Source organism: Ipomoea nil, unplaced genomic scaffold, assembly GCF_001879475.1.
Source record: "Ipomoea nil cultivar Tokyo-kokei standard unplaced genomic scaffold, Asagao_1.1 scaffold1447, whole genome shotgun sequence".
NCBI classification, from domain to species: domain Eukaryota; kingdom Viridiplantae; phylum Streptophyta; class Magnoliopsida; order Solanales; family Convolvulaceae; genus Ipomoea; species Ipomoea nil.
Window position 1 is genome coordinate 287,232 of NW_017617875.1, and position 14,018 is coordinate 301,249.

Consider the following 14,018-nt stretch of genomic DNA (forward strand, 5'->3'; position numbering starts at 1 on the left):
AACAATCACCTGAGCTCGACCGATGTAATCCGCAACCGACGAGTCACCCTGATCCAGTCCCTGTAACTGGCCGAGAAGGTTCAACGCGCGGATACGAAAGAAGACGACAATGCCTGAACGATGGCCTTCCAAAGAGCACGACTCGTGCGACGTCCGACGGCTAACGGCATGACTTCGTTGGAGAGGGAGGAGACAAGCATGAACAACAATGCTTGATCTTGACGCATCCAAACGGCATAGGTAGGGTTCGGCTGTGGTATAGTGTCGGCTTTGTCAGCATCGTCAGCAAGAAGGACCACCGGTGAGGGTTTTGTACCATCAACAAACTCCATTAAGTCATGTCCGAGAAGAAACGGGACGACTTGCGTGCGCCAGAACAAATAATTCTTGTAGGTTAACTTGGTATTGATAAAGTGGTGTGCAGTGGATAGCGACACAACTGACGAAGAACTTAACGATATAGTAGCATTAGAAACGGTTCATTCGGAGGAATTAATAGATCTGTCAGCCATAGGAGCAAGAGAGAAAACCCTAGCTCACTGATACCAGATGAGAACTGATTGTATTCTATTAACTGAACATAATTACAATGAGATCAGATGATGTGAATATATACAATAGAGAGTCACAGTGTGACAAGGATAATAAGTTCTAAGCAGACTCAGATACATAGAGTCATAATAAGAGTGTTAAAAAAAAAAAAAAAAAAAAAAAAAAAACATGAGTAGCTTTAATTTCTTTTCGTATATATACATATTCCTTTTAGCTCCAAGATTTTTTTTTTTTTTTTTGTAAGATAGTATCTATTATATACTATCTCAAACATTTTCAGCTCAAAAAATTTTAGTCCCGAACATCGGAATTCAAACTTATGACCATCCATATAGAATGATAACCGATATGCCATATAATCACACTACATAGTAGTTGGCCTTTTAGCCTCAAGATTTAATTGTTCCCTAATTGGGGGGAGTTCGACATCCCAACACCTGTTGCTTTGCAAATGTATCCCATACCTTCAGGTATGGAATCATATTAATTATAATAGTTGTGAGTGGAAAGTTAACAAAGCCTTACGTACCTATAAATACTATTTTCTAAGAAGGTAAGTAATGACTTGCATTCCACTTGAACAATTACAACTATATATACATAAACTTAACACTAAATTAGGAACTAATTCAACTATATAGAGAAAATATTGAAAAAAAAATGTTCTTATAAAACTATCAAGTGCTTTCAATGTGTGAACTAGCTAATAATGACATGGACAATAGCAATGGAAGAGTGTCTAACAAGGAAGAATGTTACAAATGTAGTCGTTATATCGAGGACCGCGGTGCATAATCGATTATGCACCGTGCATAAAAACGGCACAGTTTATTTACATAAAGAAACGGCACGCTGTTAGTGTTAACGAAGTGACACTACAGTGTATCTAAACCGACACTGCCTCACGTATTATTTTTATATTATCAAATGAAACTACAATTATATCAAAATGATACTGTAGTTGTGGTGAAATGAAACTGCAGTATATATAAAATGAAACTGAATAACATTTCACATATTTGAGTGTATATTGTACAATGAAGCTGTAATTATATCAAAATGATCATGTAGTTGTGTTTTAATGAAACTATAGTGTATATAAAATAAAATTAAGGGAAAAGGGTCAAATAGGCCCTCAAACTTTACCTAAAAAGTCAATTAAGCCCCTAAACATTTTAATGGTGCAATTAAACCCATCAACATATCATTTTAGTGCAATCAAGCCCAAAAACTAATTAGTGACCTGCTATTACAGGTCACTAAGTTTCAGTCAACATTCCGGCAACCTCAAACTAACTCCGACGATATTTCCAGCAACAAATCAACCTACAACCGTGTATATATATATATATATATATATATATATATATATATATATATATATATATATATATATATATACACACACACACACACACACATATATATATAGCTGCCTTGCTGTGTGCATATGATTTGGATCTCCACATATTTCTAAATCCTAACATGGCAGCAAGCAACAGAGGTGATGACGAGATGTCCGACGACGGCAAGAAATTAAAACTCTAGTGGTGACACGGAAACAGCAACCTGGTCCTCCCTTGAAATGATCAAGATGTTTTCACCAAGGTATTTGTGCAATACTAAAGGAGGGGCATTGCGTAGCGTCCCCGTCGACGGCAACTTCTGGCCAGAGAACGAAAATGATTAAATCTTCCACCACTACAAGATATTCTGAACGAAAATATCGCCGAAATTAGTCGGAGGTTGCCGGAATGTTGACTGAAACTTAGTGACCTATAATAGCAAGTCATTAATTAGTTTTTGGGCTTAATTGCACTAAAATGATATGTTGATGGGTTTAATTGCACATTTAAAATGTTTAGGGGCTTAATTGACTTTTTATGTAAAGTTTGAGGGCTTATTTGACCCTTTTCCCTAAAATTAAATAACATTTTCACATATTTGAGTGTATAAATATTGAACGAAACTGTAGTTATATTGAAATGAAATTATAGTTGTATTGAACTGAAACTGCAGTGTATACAAAATGAAACTGAAGAACAGAGTTATTTTTTGCAGAACGGTGCGGAACGACGCGAAATGGATTTCGTTTCTTTTCATTAAATAAAACGACGTCATTTTGATGCGCGGTGCATAATCGATTTTGCACCGCGGTGCACAATATAATTTGTCATAATGCATGTAGCCTATTGTATTGTATTTTTAATGAGTTATATTATATGTCATTAATTTCATTGTATGTGGATCCGTTAAACGGGTTAGATTTTTCATAAGTGTAGCACTTTTCCTCATAAATATTACTCCGTATAATTTTCTTCATAAATAACTCTTCAACCCTAATGTTATATTTTGATTTAAAAGTATTATATTTTTCCTCAAAATATTACAATTTTTATAAGTAACAAACAATTTATTACTTACTTTTAATTAGTACTCCGTATTACATTTTCTAGAATAAATATTACATTTTCATCTTAACTCGCCCGTCTCACACAATAGAATACTCACCCTTAATTATTAGGTTGATTAACTTTGGTCTTCCATTTTTACTTTTTCTCTGATCAATACAAACCAATTGACAGAAATACGTACTTTTACAGGGTGTTTGGTTGGAAGGGGGGTATTACGTGGGAAAGGAATTGTAATTTTATAGGAGATGAATTACTGAGAATAAAGTGAGAATTTAAATTCCAGTGTTTGGTTGACAAGAATAGAATTACTAGGAATTTCAATTTCAATGTTTGGTATACAATGCTGCTTGTAAAGCTCTTTCGTCGAGTGTAGGAATTGAAAGGAAATAATTAGTATAAAGTCCAAAATGCCCACTGTTAAGGAAAAGTCAAGCATTAATTTTAGGATAAAAAAATGGAGGGGTAATTTTGTTTCATCACTAGAATTCATGGAATTAAAATTTGGGGGGGGGGGGGGGGGGGGGGAGGGGTGGGGGGGCATGTGATTTTAATCCATGAAAATGTAGGAATTGCAATTCCTTCCAACCAAACTAAGGAATTTAGTGGCCTTTGGAATTAGGTGGAAATTAAGTGGGAATGAAATTTAAATTTCCTCAAACCAAACGCCCTGTTAGTATTAGTGGATCTCCGAGGATTTGGGAGGCCATGTAGCGGCAAATTATACCGTGCACCAGGGGCACAATGCATTGTGCACCTTGGCCCAAAACGACGTCGTTTTGTACCTTTTCGCGAAAATACATGTTTCGAATGTACAGACTTTTATAATAGAATACACAGAATTTTATACCTGAAAACACAATTTATAACTGAAAATTCCCATGTTTCGAATGTACAGAATTTTATACCTGAAAACACAGAATTTTATAACTGAAAATTCTCATGTTTCGAATGTACAGAATTATATAATAGAATGCAGAGAATTTTATAGCTAAATATATAGAACTTACCAAAACGACGTCGTTTTGGAAGGCGCGGGGCGCACATTGCTATGTGCACGGTATAACGATTGCCATGTAGCAAGGATCATGACGAGATTACGAATTTTGCCAATGATGTGGATTGGTTACAATCATTTTATTTGGTTTTCTTGAATGTTAATTCTAAATTCAACAAACAAAATTAACCGATAAAGTTGATCAGTTAACCAATTTTAATTATAATTGCTGGGTTAAACAATGGTTATGGACTTTTTAGTGCATAGATATAGGTATATTATACGGAGTAAGTAATATATTAGGTGGGACTATTCTTAAAATGTTAAAACCTTATTTGTGTTCGTGTGGGAGGGAGGTTTGCATAAAAGAGGATTTGACCATGATTGTTTAAAGTCTCAGCAATTTTAATTGAACTATCCACACACTCATAGATCATCTCAGCCAGGCCATTATCTAATTATGATTCTTTATCTAATTATTTTAGAGTGGAATCATCCATTTACGCATAGTAAAAACTAATTCTTGGTAAATAATAAATTTTCTTTGTAAATGAAATAGACTTAGTACCAAAAAGGGCATGTTTAGGAAAGGGTTCACCTTAAGTTGTTATACCATGGACCAGGTCCACCTTGCAAGATAAATTTTAATTTTAAACGACATATAAATTATACTCTGTATATTTTTAGTATTGAAATTGTGAATTTCTAGAATATAAGGTGTAGAACAAAATTTGTGAATGCAATACAGGATCATCAAATCTTAATATGTTAATATTGTATAATTGCAATATTTGAAAGGAACTTGTGAATATAAAATACAGCAATCAATTATATATATGTTAAGATTGTGTGTTAGTAATATACAAATAATGAAATTTTTAAAAAGTAAATTATAAACATTTAGTATGTAAATTGTAAACATTTGTACGCGGATAAAGTGGATCCGAGTCCAAAAAATAATTTACTCTTAGGTTGTTTGCAATTAAAACAATTCACTAGAAAATTGCAAAATTTTTAATCATAATGAGTATTAAAGCAATCAAACTATATCAACCTTCTTAGCTATCAAAATCTAGAGGGCAGCATTAAACTCTTGATTTCTTGAGATATCAGGCAGGAACCTTTTCCAAAATTAATTATATTGCTTATGAAAAACACACAATTCTTTAGTTAACTTTATCTAATTTAACTATGGAGTTTGGAGTTGTGACCTAGTGTGATTAAAATGAAATTTTGAAAATAAAAATAAAATTTTGAGGCTGTGCAAGGCTTCTAGGCTTCATCAATGCTTCTACTATTTCGAGGTAATTGTAACTTCAGTTACCCTAAACTTTTGAGTGAGATTTCATTTGTAATACACTATTATATTGCTTTCCCTAGATTTCATAAAGATGCCAAAGTAATGGCAAGACTTTCTCCCTACAACTATGAGGCTCCTATGAACAAACATCCATAAGATGGCACACAACACTCCAATTAAAGAAAAACAAAATAATCTATATAATCCATTTTTAGACTTGCCGGAACGCGTTGATGTTGCAGAGGTATTACCTGAAGCAACTTTAACGTTTCGAGCATTTAATCGTAGTCTTTTGAAGCTAGACATTCGCTCAAAGGCCTTGTTCACCAGAGCACTTTCTGCATCTGAAGCAGGAGTGGCTGGTATAGATTCCATAAAGACCCATAGAGCAGAAGAGAAGCTTGAATTTGTAGCATCATCCTGTATATTATTCTGATTCAAATTTGCTCCCACAGGATGATCCTCAAAATGATTACCATATACCATACCTATACACACCAAAACTCGGTAAAATTAGAAAACAATATCTTGCACTGTATATTAGCAGTAGAGCTCTTGAAGCTGGCTCAAACTCCCCCATTTCCACTTGGGCAAAAGAGTTCTCGCCATTTGGAAGGATGACATGGAGTTCCATACCATCCATCTGTCCAAGAGCCCCTCCTCATATAGTTAACCAAGGCATAAACTGTTTGCATTTAACATTTTATTTAAAAAAATGAGTCATTGCTACAATCCCAATAGTTATATTTGTTGTCTGCAACAATTTCTGTACCTGAAGTCAACGGAAGGTTGGCACTCTGACTTGCTTCAGTCGGGTTCACTGTGCTACACCACCTTAGATCATGGCTCCATAACTGGTGGTTGAATTCATTACCCTCGTTCAAATACAACTGCTGGTTAATCATTTGACTCGCTTCAGTTGGGTTTATAATGCCATTTGCCACATGATTTGTAGCTTGTTCAGCACCTTGACTCACTCCAATAGCCCCCATATCATGAAGGAACATAGCTGCATCTTGGTAGAGCTCGAATTCATTCAGTCCATCAAAATCAACGACCTGCTGGCTCCCACAGTTCTCCACTGGCTTATCTAAGTTCTGGTTAACACTGAATTCTGAACCATCAAGATCATTCATCTCCAAAAAATCTTCAAGGAAGTCCTCTTCCACTACAGGAGCAGATGTGACCTCCACTGGCTTATCTAAGTTCTGGTTAACACTGAGTTCTGAACCATCAAGATCATTCATCTCCAGAAAATCTTCAAGGAAGTCCTCTTCCACTACAGGAGCAGATGTGACCTCAGTTGCTTCATGCAATTGCGGCTGCAATGTCCATGAATGTATCGGATCGAAGTTGGCTTGCTCATTATGCAGTGGTGGGACAGAAAAAAGAGTAGCAGTTTGCACTGGCAAATAAACCTCCCCTGCAGAGTGATCCAGCAGAGCATTTGCAGTATCCTCGTTACCAACCAGCTTGTCCACATAACTATTATCAACGGGAAGCAATTCTGTAAGTGAAGGTTCATCTGCAATATACTTCAGGAATTCCTCAAGACCATCTATCAGGGGAGGCAAGTCACGCAACACATCATTAGGTTTTGGATCATTAATAAGCCCAACATCATTGACATTCTTCCTAGATTTTTCCTGCTCAACAGGGAGATTAGTTCCAAAGCATTCATCATCAGCCCAGTCCTCTTCATTAAACGGTGCACCATATTGCTCCCCATTTTTGGGCCCAGGTCCACTCTTCTTAAACACCTTGTACAGTGCATAATAATCCTGTGCAGATTGGCATCTTGACAACTCCATTTCACCCAAAGTATACTCATGCATCACCCAATCTGTTCGTTCCCCAGTAGGTGCACGGCCTTTATAGAAGACAAGGGTTTTCTTAACACCAACATCACGAGAATTACACGTAACAGTACGGTCCTTCCCAGTTGTCTTCCAGTATCCATGCTTGGTTGCTCTGTTAGTCCTGCGACCATTCGGATATTTTCGATCCATGGGGCTAAAGAAGAACCATTGCCGGTCACCAGTCTTCAACTTAGATAGCTCTGCATTTCAAAATTTGCAAAAACAAAGTCAATAAATTTGCCAAAAAAAAAATAAATAAAAAAAAAACATTATCAAACCAATAAAGTTGGAAAGGTGTAGGTTATCCATTGTTATACAGGAGTATGACTTAATGTGAGACACCAATCAACCCAAAAGGAGAATGTTTTCAAGAAAGCCATACAAAGTTTTTAACTCATACTCGGTTACTCAGACTGCATACACAACTGAAATCACAAACTTTAAAGTTAGGTAATAACTTGATTGTTGTTTGACTCTTACTTTCATGAATTAGATAACAATTCAGCAATACATTTATACAGAGTATTTCACAATTCAATGTGTTCCACAATATTATTGTTATTAATTATCAATTATTGGCATCTACTATATACTATATATATACTATCTACATATATAGTTGTCACCAAACATCAAACTTGGTACTTGAAAAAATCAAAAGTAGCATACTTCAAAAAAATTGTTCCACAAATCCAAATAAATCAAACAAAAGCACATATTTAAGATGCTCAATACAAATCAACCATATATGATCCCAATAAAACAGAAACACAACCATAGGAATATTCAACAAGGATCGGTTCAAAACAATGTTTTTCATTTGATTTGTCTTAACCAGCCATTAAACAAATAGGTAAAGTGAATATCAAAAAGATTCAAATAAAATCAAAATTAGCACCACTCCAAAAAATTGTTCCATAAATCAAACAAAAACACACAATTAAGATGCCCAATACAAATCAACCATATATGACCCCAATAAAACAGAACCACAACCACATTTTTTCATTTGTCTTAACCAAATAACCAGCCATTAAACACATAGGTAGAGCGAATATCAAAAAGATTCAAATCACGCAAATCCAAAAAGATAAACTAAGCTGAATACCAACAAAAAGAAAACGGAAAAAAATTCAAAAGATAAACTTTCAAATACTGAAAAGCATCATCAAATACCTCATTATGCCGCTATACTCGAGAAAAATAATCAAAGAAACATCAGAAATAAAACCCACAATCAACACACGAATACACAAGGCCAAGCAAAACCCTAATGATAAAACAAAATCAATGGCGTGGAAAAAATACCAGGCAAATCATCCGGATCCCACTTGTAGACGTCAGTCTCGCCGATGACATCAGTGAGAATTCGCCGCCGGCAGATCCTCCTCTTCAAGAAATACAGGAGCAGCTCCTCGTCCGTCGGGTGAAACCTAAACCCCGGCGGCAACCTCTGGTCAGGGAAACCCTCTTTAGCCATAACCATGTTTTCCCAATCACAATTTTTCCGAAAACCGAACAATTTACGTAAGGCGAATTTGAAAAGTAATGAAGAATTGAGAGGCTTGATTATCAAAGAATGATGATCGAAACGGAATTTTGCAGCTATAGAACTGTGGAACGGTAATATTATAATAAGGGGTTTTGGGGTTGAGGGATAAAAGTGTAATTTGAGATTGGTAAGAAGCTTCCTGGTACTTGGGTTTAAGTGTTTAGCGGGTTAATAAGGAAGAGATTTGGTGTTAACCGTAGTGAGCTCTGAGTGAGATTTAAGGGACTGGAAAAGATTGGTATTTTTGAGTTTCATTTTTTAATTATAATTTTCTTAACTAATATTCTATATTTTACATATTTATTTTGTAATAAAATTTGTCAAATACACAAATAGGAATTTGTTTCCATATTAGGATATTGATAAGCGTCAAAAGATGTTAGTTTTTAGAAGTTTTTCGAAGGTGTTTTGCACATGATTTAGCTTTAAGGGTGTGTGTTTTACGAAGATTTACCTTAAAATGTGGTTCAGTACAAAAAAATATTTCTAGTTATATCTTTTAATGTTTTTAGAATTTTTTGGAAAAGAAAGGTGACAAAGGAGGCTCATAAACGTCAAAAGCAGAGCACATCAAGACCCCGTTCACGCCCGTGTCACGGCGTGACGGAGAAATGAAGAAGCCAAAAATCCAATCGCGTCGCATGCCACACACGTGATGGGACGAGAAGGGATTAAATCTCATTCATGCCGCAATCACGGTGTGAGGGCAGCGTAACCAAGCAGGCGAGGACGAATTGAAGCTGGACGCGGGCGGAGTAAGTTCCCATTTACGCCCGCGTCATACCATGATCGCGGCGTAAATGGGACGCCGAATGGAGTTAGGGCATATTTAAAGGTCATTTAGAGAGAAATTTAGGGGAGTTCTACAATTTTTAGATCTAGATTAGTTTTTACACTTTCTCTCACTAGAATTTAGCCCTAAAACACTCACAATTTTGTAAGAAGAAGAGGAAGATTTAAGCAATTCCTTGTAGGATCTTCATCTTCTACCTTGATTGTTTCGTAATCTAGACTTTGCAACTTGGGCAATTCTTATAGTATTTGTAATGCCAGATAGAATATATTGCCCTATTGTATTACGAATAGAAATTTTAATGTAGAATTATAGTACGAATAAGAAAAGCAGGAAACAATATATTCTATTAGGAATTGTATTACACTATTTTATAATATTAGAATATGAATTTTAACCTAGAATTATAGTACGAATAGGAACGTAGAAAATAATATATTTTATTACAAAGTGAGATTTTTTAGGAATTGGGCGGGAAGTTAAAGTTCAGTCTTTTGTTTTTATATATAGTATAGTATAGATAGTATTGATAGTAAAGGTAAATTAAAAATGGAACGCAATATTTCAATAATAATATTCTACATCATCAAAGAAAAATGAAACGAAAATTAGGTAAAAATATCACTGCATCTCATATTCTAATTGACTAATTGACTGAAAATAAAAAAAATAATTCGCTGAAGATGGATCTAATATTACTAATTGACTGAAAATATAAAAGGAAATAAATATTAATAATTGACTGCAAATAAAAAATGATCCATAATTGACTAAAAAAACAATGGCCAGATCATTGCCTTTTAATTAAAAATAGAACGAAAATTGAAAATTGGACAAAAATATTTCAATAATAATATTTTACATCATCAACAGTAAATAATATTTTAAACAATAGTAAATGTAAATTAAAAATGGAACGGAAATATTTCAATAATAATAGCTACATCATTAATTAAAAATGGAACGAAAATTAGGTAAAAGTATCACTGTATTTGATATTCTAAATTTCTAATTGACTGAAAATAAATAAGAATAATTGGCTGAAAATGGATCTTATATTACTAATTGACTGAAAATATAAAAGGATCGCTAATTGAGTAATATTCTATCATTATATATTTTCACTCATATCACCCGTCCTGATAGACTGAATGTGTTAGCTCTAGACGAGAATGGACAAGATTGTGTTGTCTACAAAGATGTTTCAATAATGTGTAAATATAATCAATGATATTATATTTTTTTTAAATAAAAAATTTGTTATATATCTAGACAAAAAATATATTTTCCATACAAATGAATTAGAATATCAATTCATTTCTATAACCGAGTTGTTAGAGAATGAGCACATTTGCCTAATTTATAAAAATACTAAACAATGATAAATAAAATCTTAAAAGTTATAGCGCATCATGCGTACATCTAGACATTAGCTATTAATTTGAGCAATTATTTGCACAAAATTCAAGCAATGATAACATCAAAATACATAAACGATCCAAACCATATCTTTAATTGTACTATATAGTATTCGACGGTGAAAATCCTGGGTATGTCCAAAAAAAATATTATGAAAAATCCGTTCCATGTATCGCACGGGTGAAAATACTAGTGAATGCAAAAATCGTTTTTCTTAAAGCCTACGGTAACCATGAGAAATAAAATGATGTGGATTAATTGTTTTGCCTACAAAAAATGAAATACCTCTTGTGCGATTGGAGCAAACTTCCTAGCAATGGTACATTATATTTAACAATATCATCATTGTTTGAAGAGAATATTTTGTTAATTGATATATCTACATGAAAATTAGTGGGAGTAAGCTTGGTAACTATGAGAAATAAAATTATGTGGATTAATTGTTTTGCCTACAAAAAATGAAATACCTCTTGTGCAATTGGAGAAAACTTCCTAGCAATAGTACATTATATTCAACAATATCATCGTTATTTGAAGACAATATTGTTAATCAATATAGAGATTTTTTCCAAAATGGTCCCTCGACTATCACTCATTCTCAATTTTGCATTTTGACTTTTAATTGCACCCAATGTGGTCCCTTGACTTTTAAAAACTCCCCCAAATTGGTCCTCCGTTCGAAATTTCGTCTATTGAGTGTTAAAATGAAGGATATTTTTGTCCGTTTACCTATTATATGCCTAATATACTCTGAAAAATAGTCGAGGGACCATTTTGAGAATAGTCGAGGGACCATTTTGGAAAAAATTCATTTATTTATTTCCATTTTTTTAAGACTATCATGTTAGAATTTCTATAGATTTTTTTTTCTTACAAATATAAATAGTTTTTAAACTTTCTCTACAATTTTTTCCTTCTGTCTAAACATACAAATTTTTCCTCTATCCCTATCAAGTTTTAAAGTTTCGTACTTTGGTAAACAAGTTTAACTTTCAAATTTAAGTTTATTAATTTTCATATATAAAATACAAACAAACTTCAAAATGACAAGAACTTGTAATATTGAAAAATGATGAGGCTTTAGGTTTAGAATTGCTTGTTTTGTGCTAATTATTTTTGCATTTGGTTTATTTTACTTGTCCTTTAACACATAAAATTGATAGCCGTAGTTGTAGACTCTCTTTAGCATGATGTACTTCTTGGTAGATAGGCATTTGGAAATGGTAGTTATGATTTGTACTAACTTTGGAATGAAACTAATGGCCTTGCAAGTTAAGTTAAGCCAACTTTTCAAAAATATTTTCTATGATTTTGTCATTGAACGAGAAGTGACGCGTACTTCTCAATTCCAAGAAGTGCTAGAAGCATAGCGATTGATTGTAAAAATAATAATTTTATTTTCAAAGGCATACTGACCGAGAAATGAAGCGTACATTTTGGGTGTCTAAACTGATAAAAATAGTAATGTTATTTTTATTGGTAAAAATAATATTTAATGTGATACATAGTGATTGATTGTCTATTGAAGTTTGTGTGTGTGTGTGTGTGTGTGTGTGTGTGTGTGTGTGTGTGTGTGTGTGTGTGTGTGTGTGTGAACATAAAAAGTATATGAGTATTATATTTTTGAAACTTACGGAACTTATTGTAAAACTTGATAGGAATAGAGGGAAGTTGGTATGTTTAGATAGAAGGAAAAAATTTGTAGAGAAAGTTTAAAATTTTGACTTTTGATTGTGGATTTTAACTATTTATATTTGTAAGAAAAAAAAATGTATAGAAATTTTAATTTGATAGTCTTAAAAAAAATAGAAATAAACAAAAATGAAATAAATAAATGAGTTTTTCCCAAAATTATCCCTCGACTATTTCCAAAATGGTCCCTCGACTATTTTTCAGAGTATATTAGGCATATAATAGGTAAACGGACGAAAATGCCCTTCATTTTAACACTCAATAGACGGAATTTCTAACGGAGGACCGATTTGGGGGAGTTTTTAAAAGTCAAGGGACCACATTGGGTGCAATTAAAAGTCGAAATGCAAAATTGAGAATGAGCTATAGTCAAGGGACCATTTTGGGAAAAAACTCATCAATATATCTACATAAAAATTAGTGGGATTAAGCTTGTTATATATTGATAACTTCTTTACTTTTTCGAAAATAATAGATGATGTTGTATAATGTGAAGAGGTTTCTCTCTAAGAATTTTATGGTGAAAGATATGGTAAGACATCCTATGTGATTGGAATAAAAATGTTCCAGAAATTTCCGATCACCGGTGGTCAGAAAAGTAAGAAAACCCAAGTAGCCAACTTTTTCATGCGACAAACTTTTCTGACGCCACTATTTTAGTGGAGGGTATTTTCGACCACTTCATCGAGGGGAAGAAAATACCGATAAGCATTTTTTGGATCCCAAAAATGACCGTAACAGTGGTTTATAATCGGATTTTGGTGATTTTCGACCACTTTCGATGGTCAAAAAATTACTAATTTTCAACACTACATTCATTCCATAATTCATCTAGTTTTTGAATTATGATTGTCCATATTTTGTTAAATATGAATAATTAAATATTTGTAAATAATTTCATACTATTTAGATTGTTTTATACTTTTGATCACCTTAAGTGCATAATATTAAGTTTAATTATGCAATTAGGGTTGTGAGATTTTGATTTACAAATAACAACATATCATAATTCACTTCCAGATCCCAAAAGTGGTCGGAACAGTGATTTCTAATTGAATTTTAGCGATTTTCGACCACTTTTGGTGGTCGGAGAAATCGCCAAAATCCAGTTAGAAACCACTATTCCGACCACTTTTGGGATCAAGAAAAACGCTTATCGATATTTTCGACCACCCGATGCAGTTGTCGGAAATACCGTCACAAAAATATTGGCATTGGAAAAATTCGTCGCATGGAAAAGTTGGCTGCCCGGGTTTTTCGACCACCGGTGATCGGACAACTGGAAGTAAAAAACATCAAACATTTCACCACTTTTAGTGCTCGGAAATGTTCCATAGTAAAAAAATATTTCACTACAAAGAAAATCTCTGTATCTACTTAAAAACATAAAATACACATTCCATATGCTTAAAGAGAATTCATTCATCAATATACATTTGAAAA

General features: G+C 33.5%; 1 protein-coding gene across 3 annotated transcripts; it reads right to left on the reverse strand.

Annotated features, from left to right (window-relative positions):
* Nucleotides 1–5,252: 5,252 nt before the first annotated feature.
* LOC109188605 (NAC domain-containing protein 17-like) lies at nucleotides 5,253–8,696 on the reverse strand. 3 transcript variants are annotated; one of them, XM_019339236.1, is made up of 4 exons: nucleotides 8,428–8,696; nucleotides 6,559–7,319; nucleotides 6,033–6,447; nucleotides 5,253–5,748 (listed from the first exon to the last, which is right to left on the reverse strand). In XM_019339236.1, the coding sequence occupies exons 1-4, from the start codon at nucleotides 8,603–8,605 to the stop codon at nucleotides 5,306–5,308; spliced, it is 1,797 nt and encodes a 598-aa protein (XP_019194781.1). In that variant the 5' UTR covers nucleotides 8,606–8,696; the 3' UTR covers nucleotides 5,253–5,305. The 3 variants fall into 3 exon arrangements, with proteins under 3 accessions (XP_019194781.1, XP_019194779.1, XP_019194778.1); XM_019339234.1 differs by having other exon boundaries at nucleotides 6,033–6,336; nucleotides 6,448–7,319; nucleotides 8,428–8,695; XM_019339233.1 differs by having other exon boundaries at nucleotides 6,033–7,319.
* Nucleotides 8,697–14,018: the final 5,322 nt, after the last annotated feature.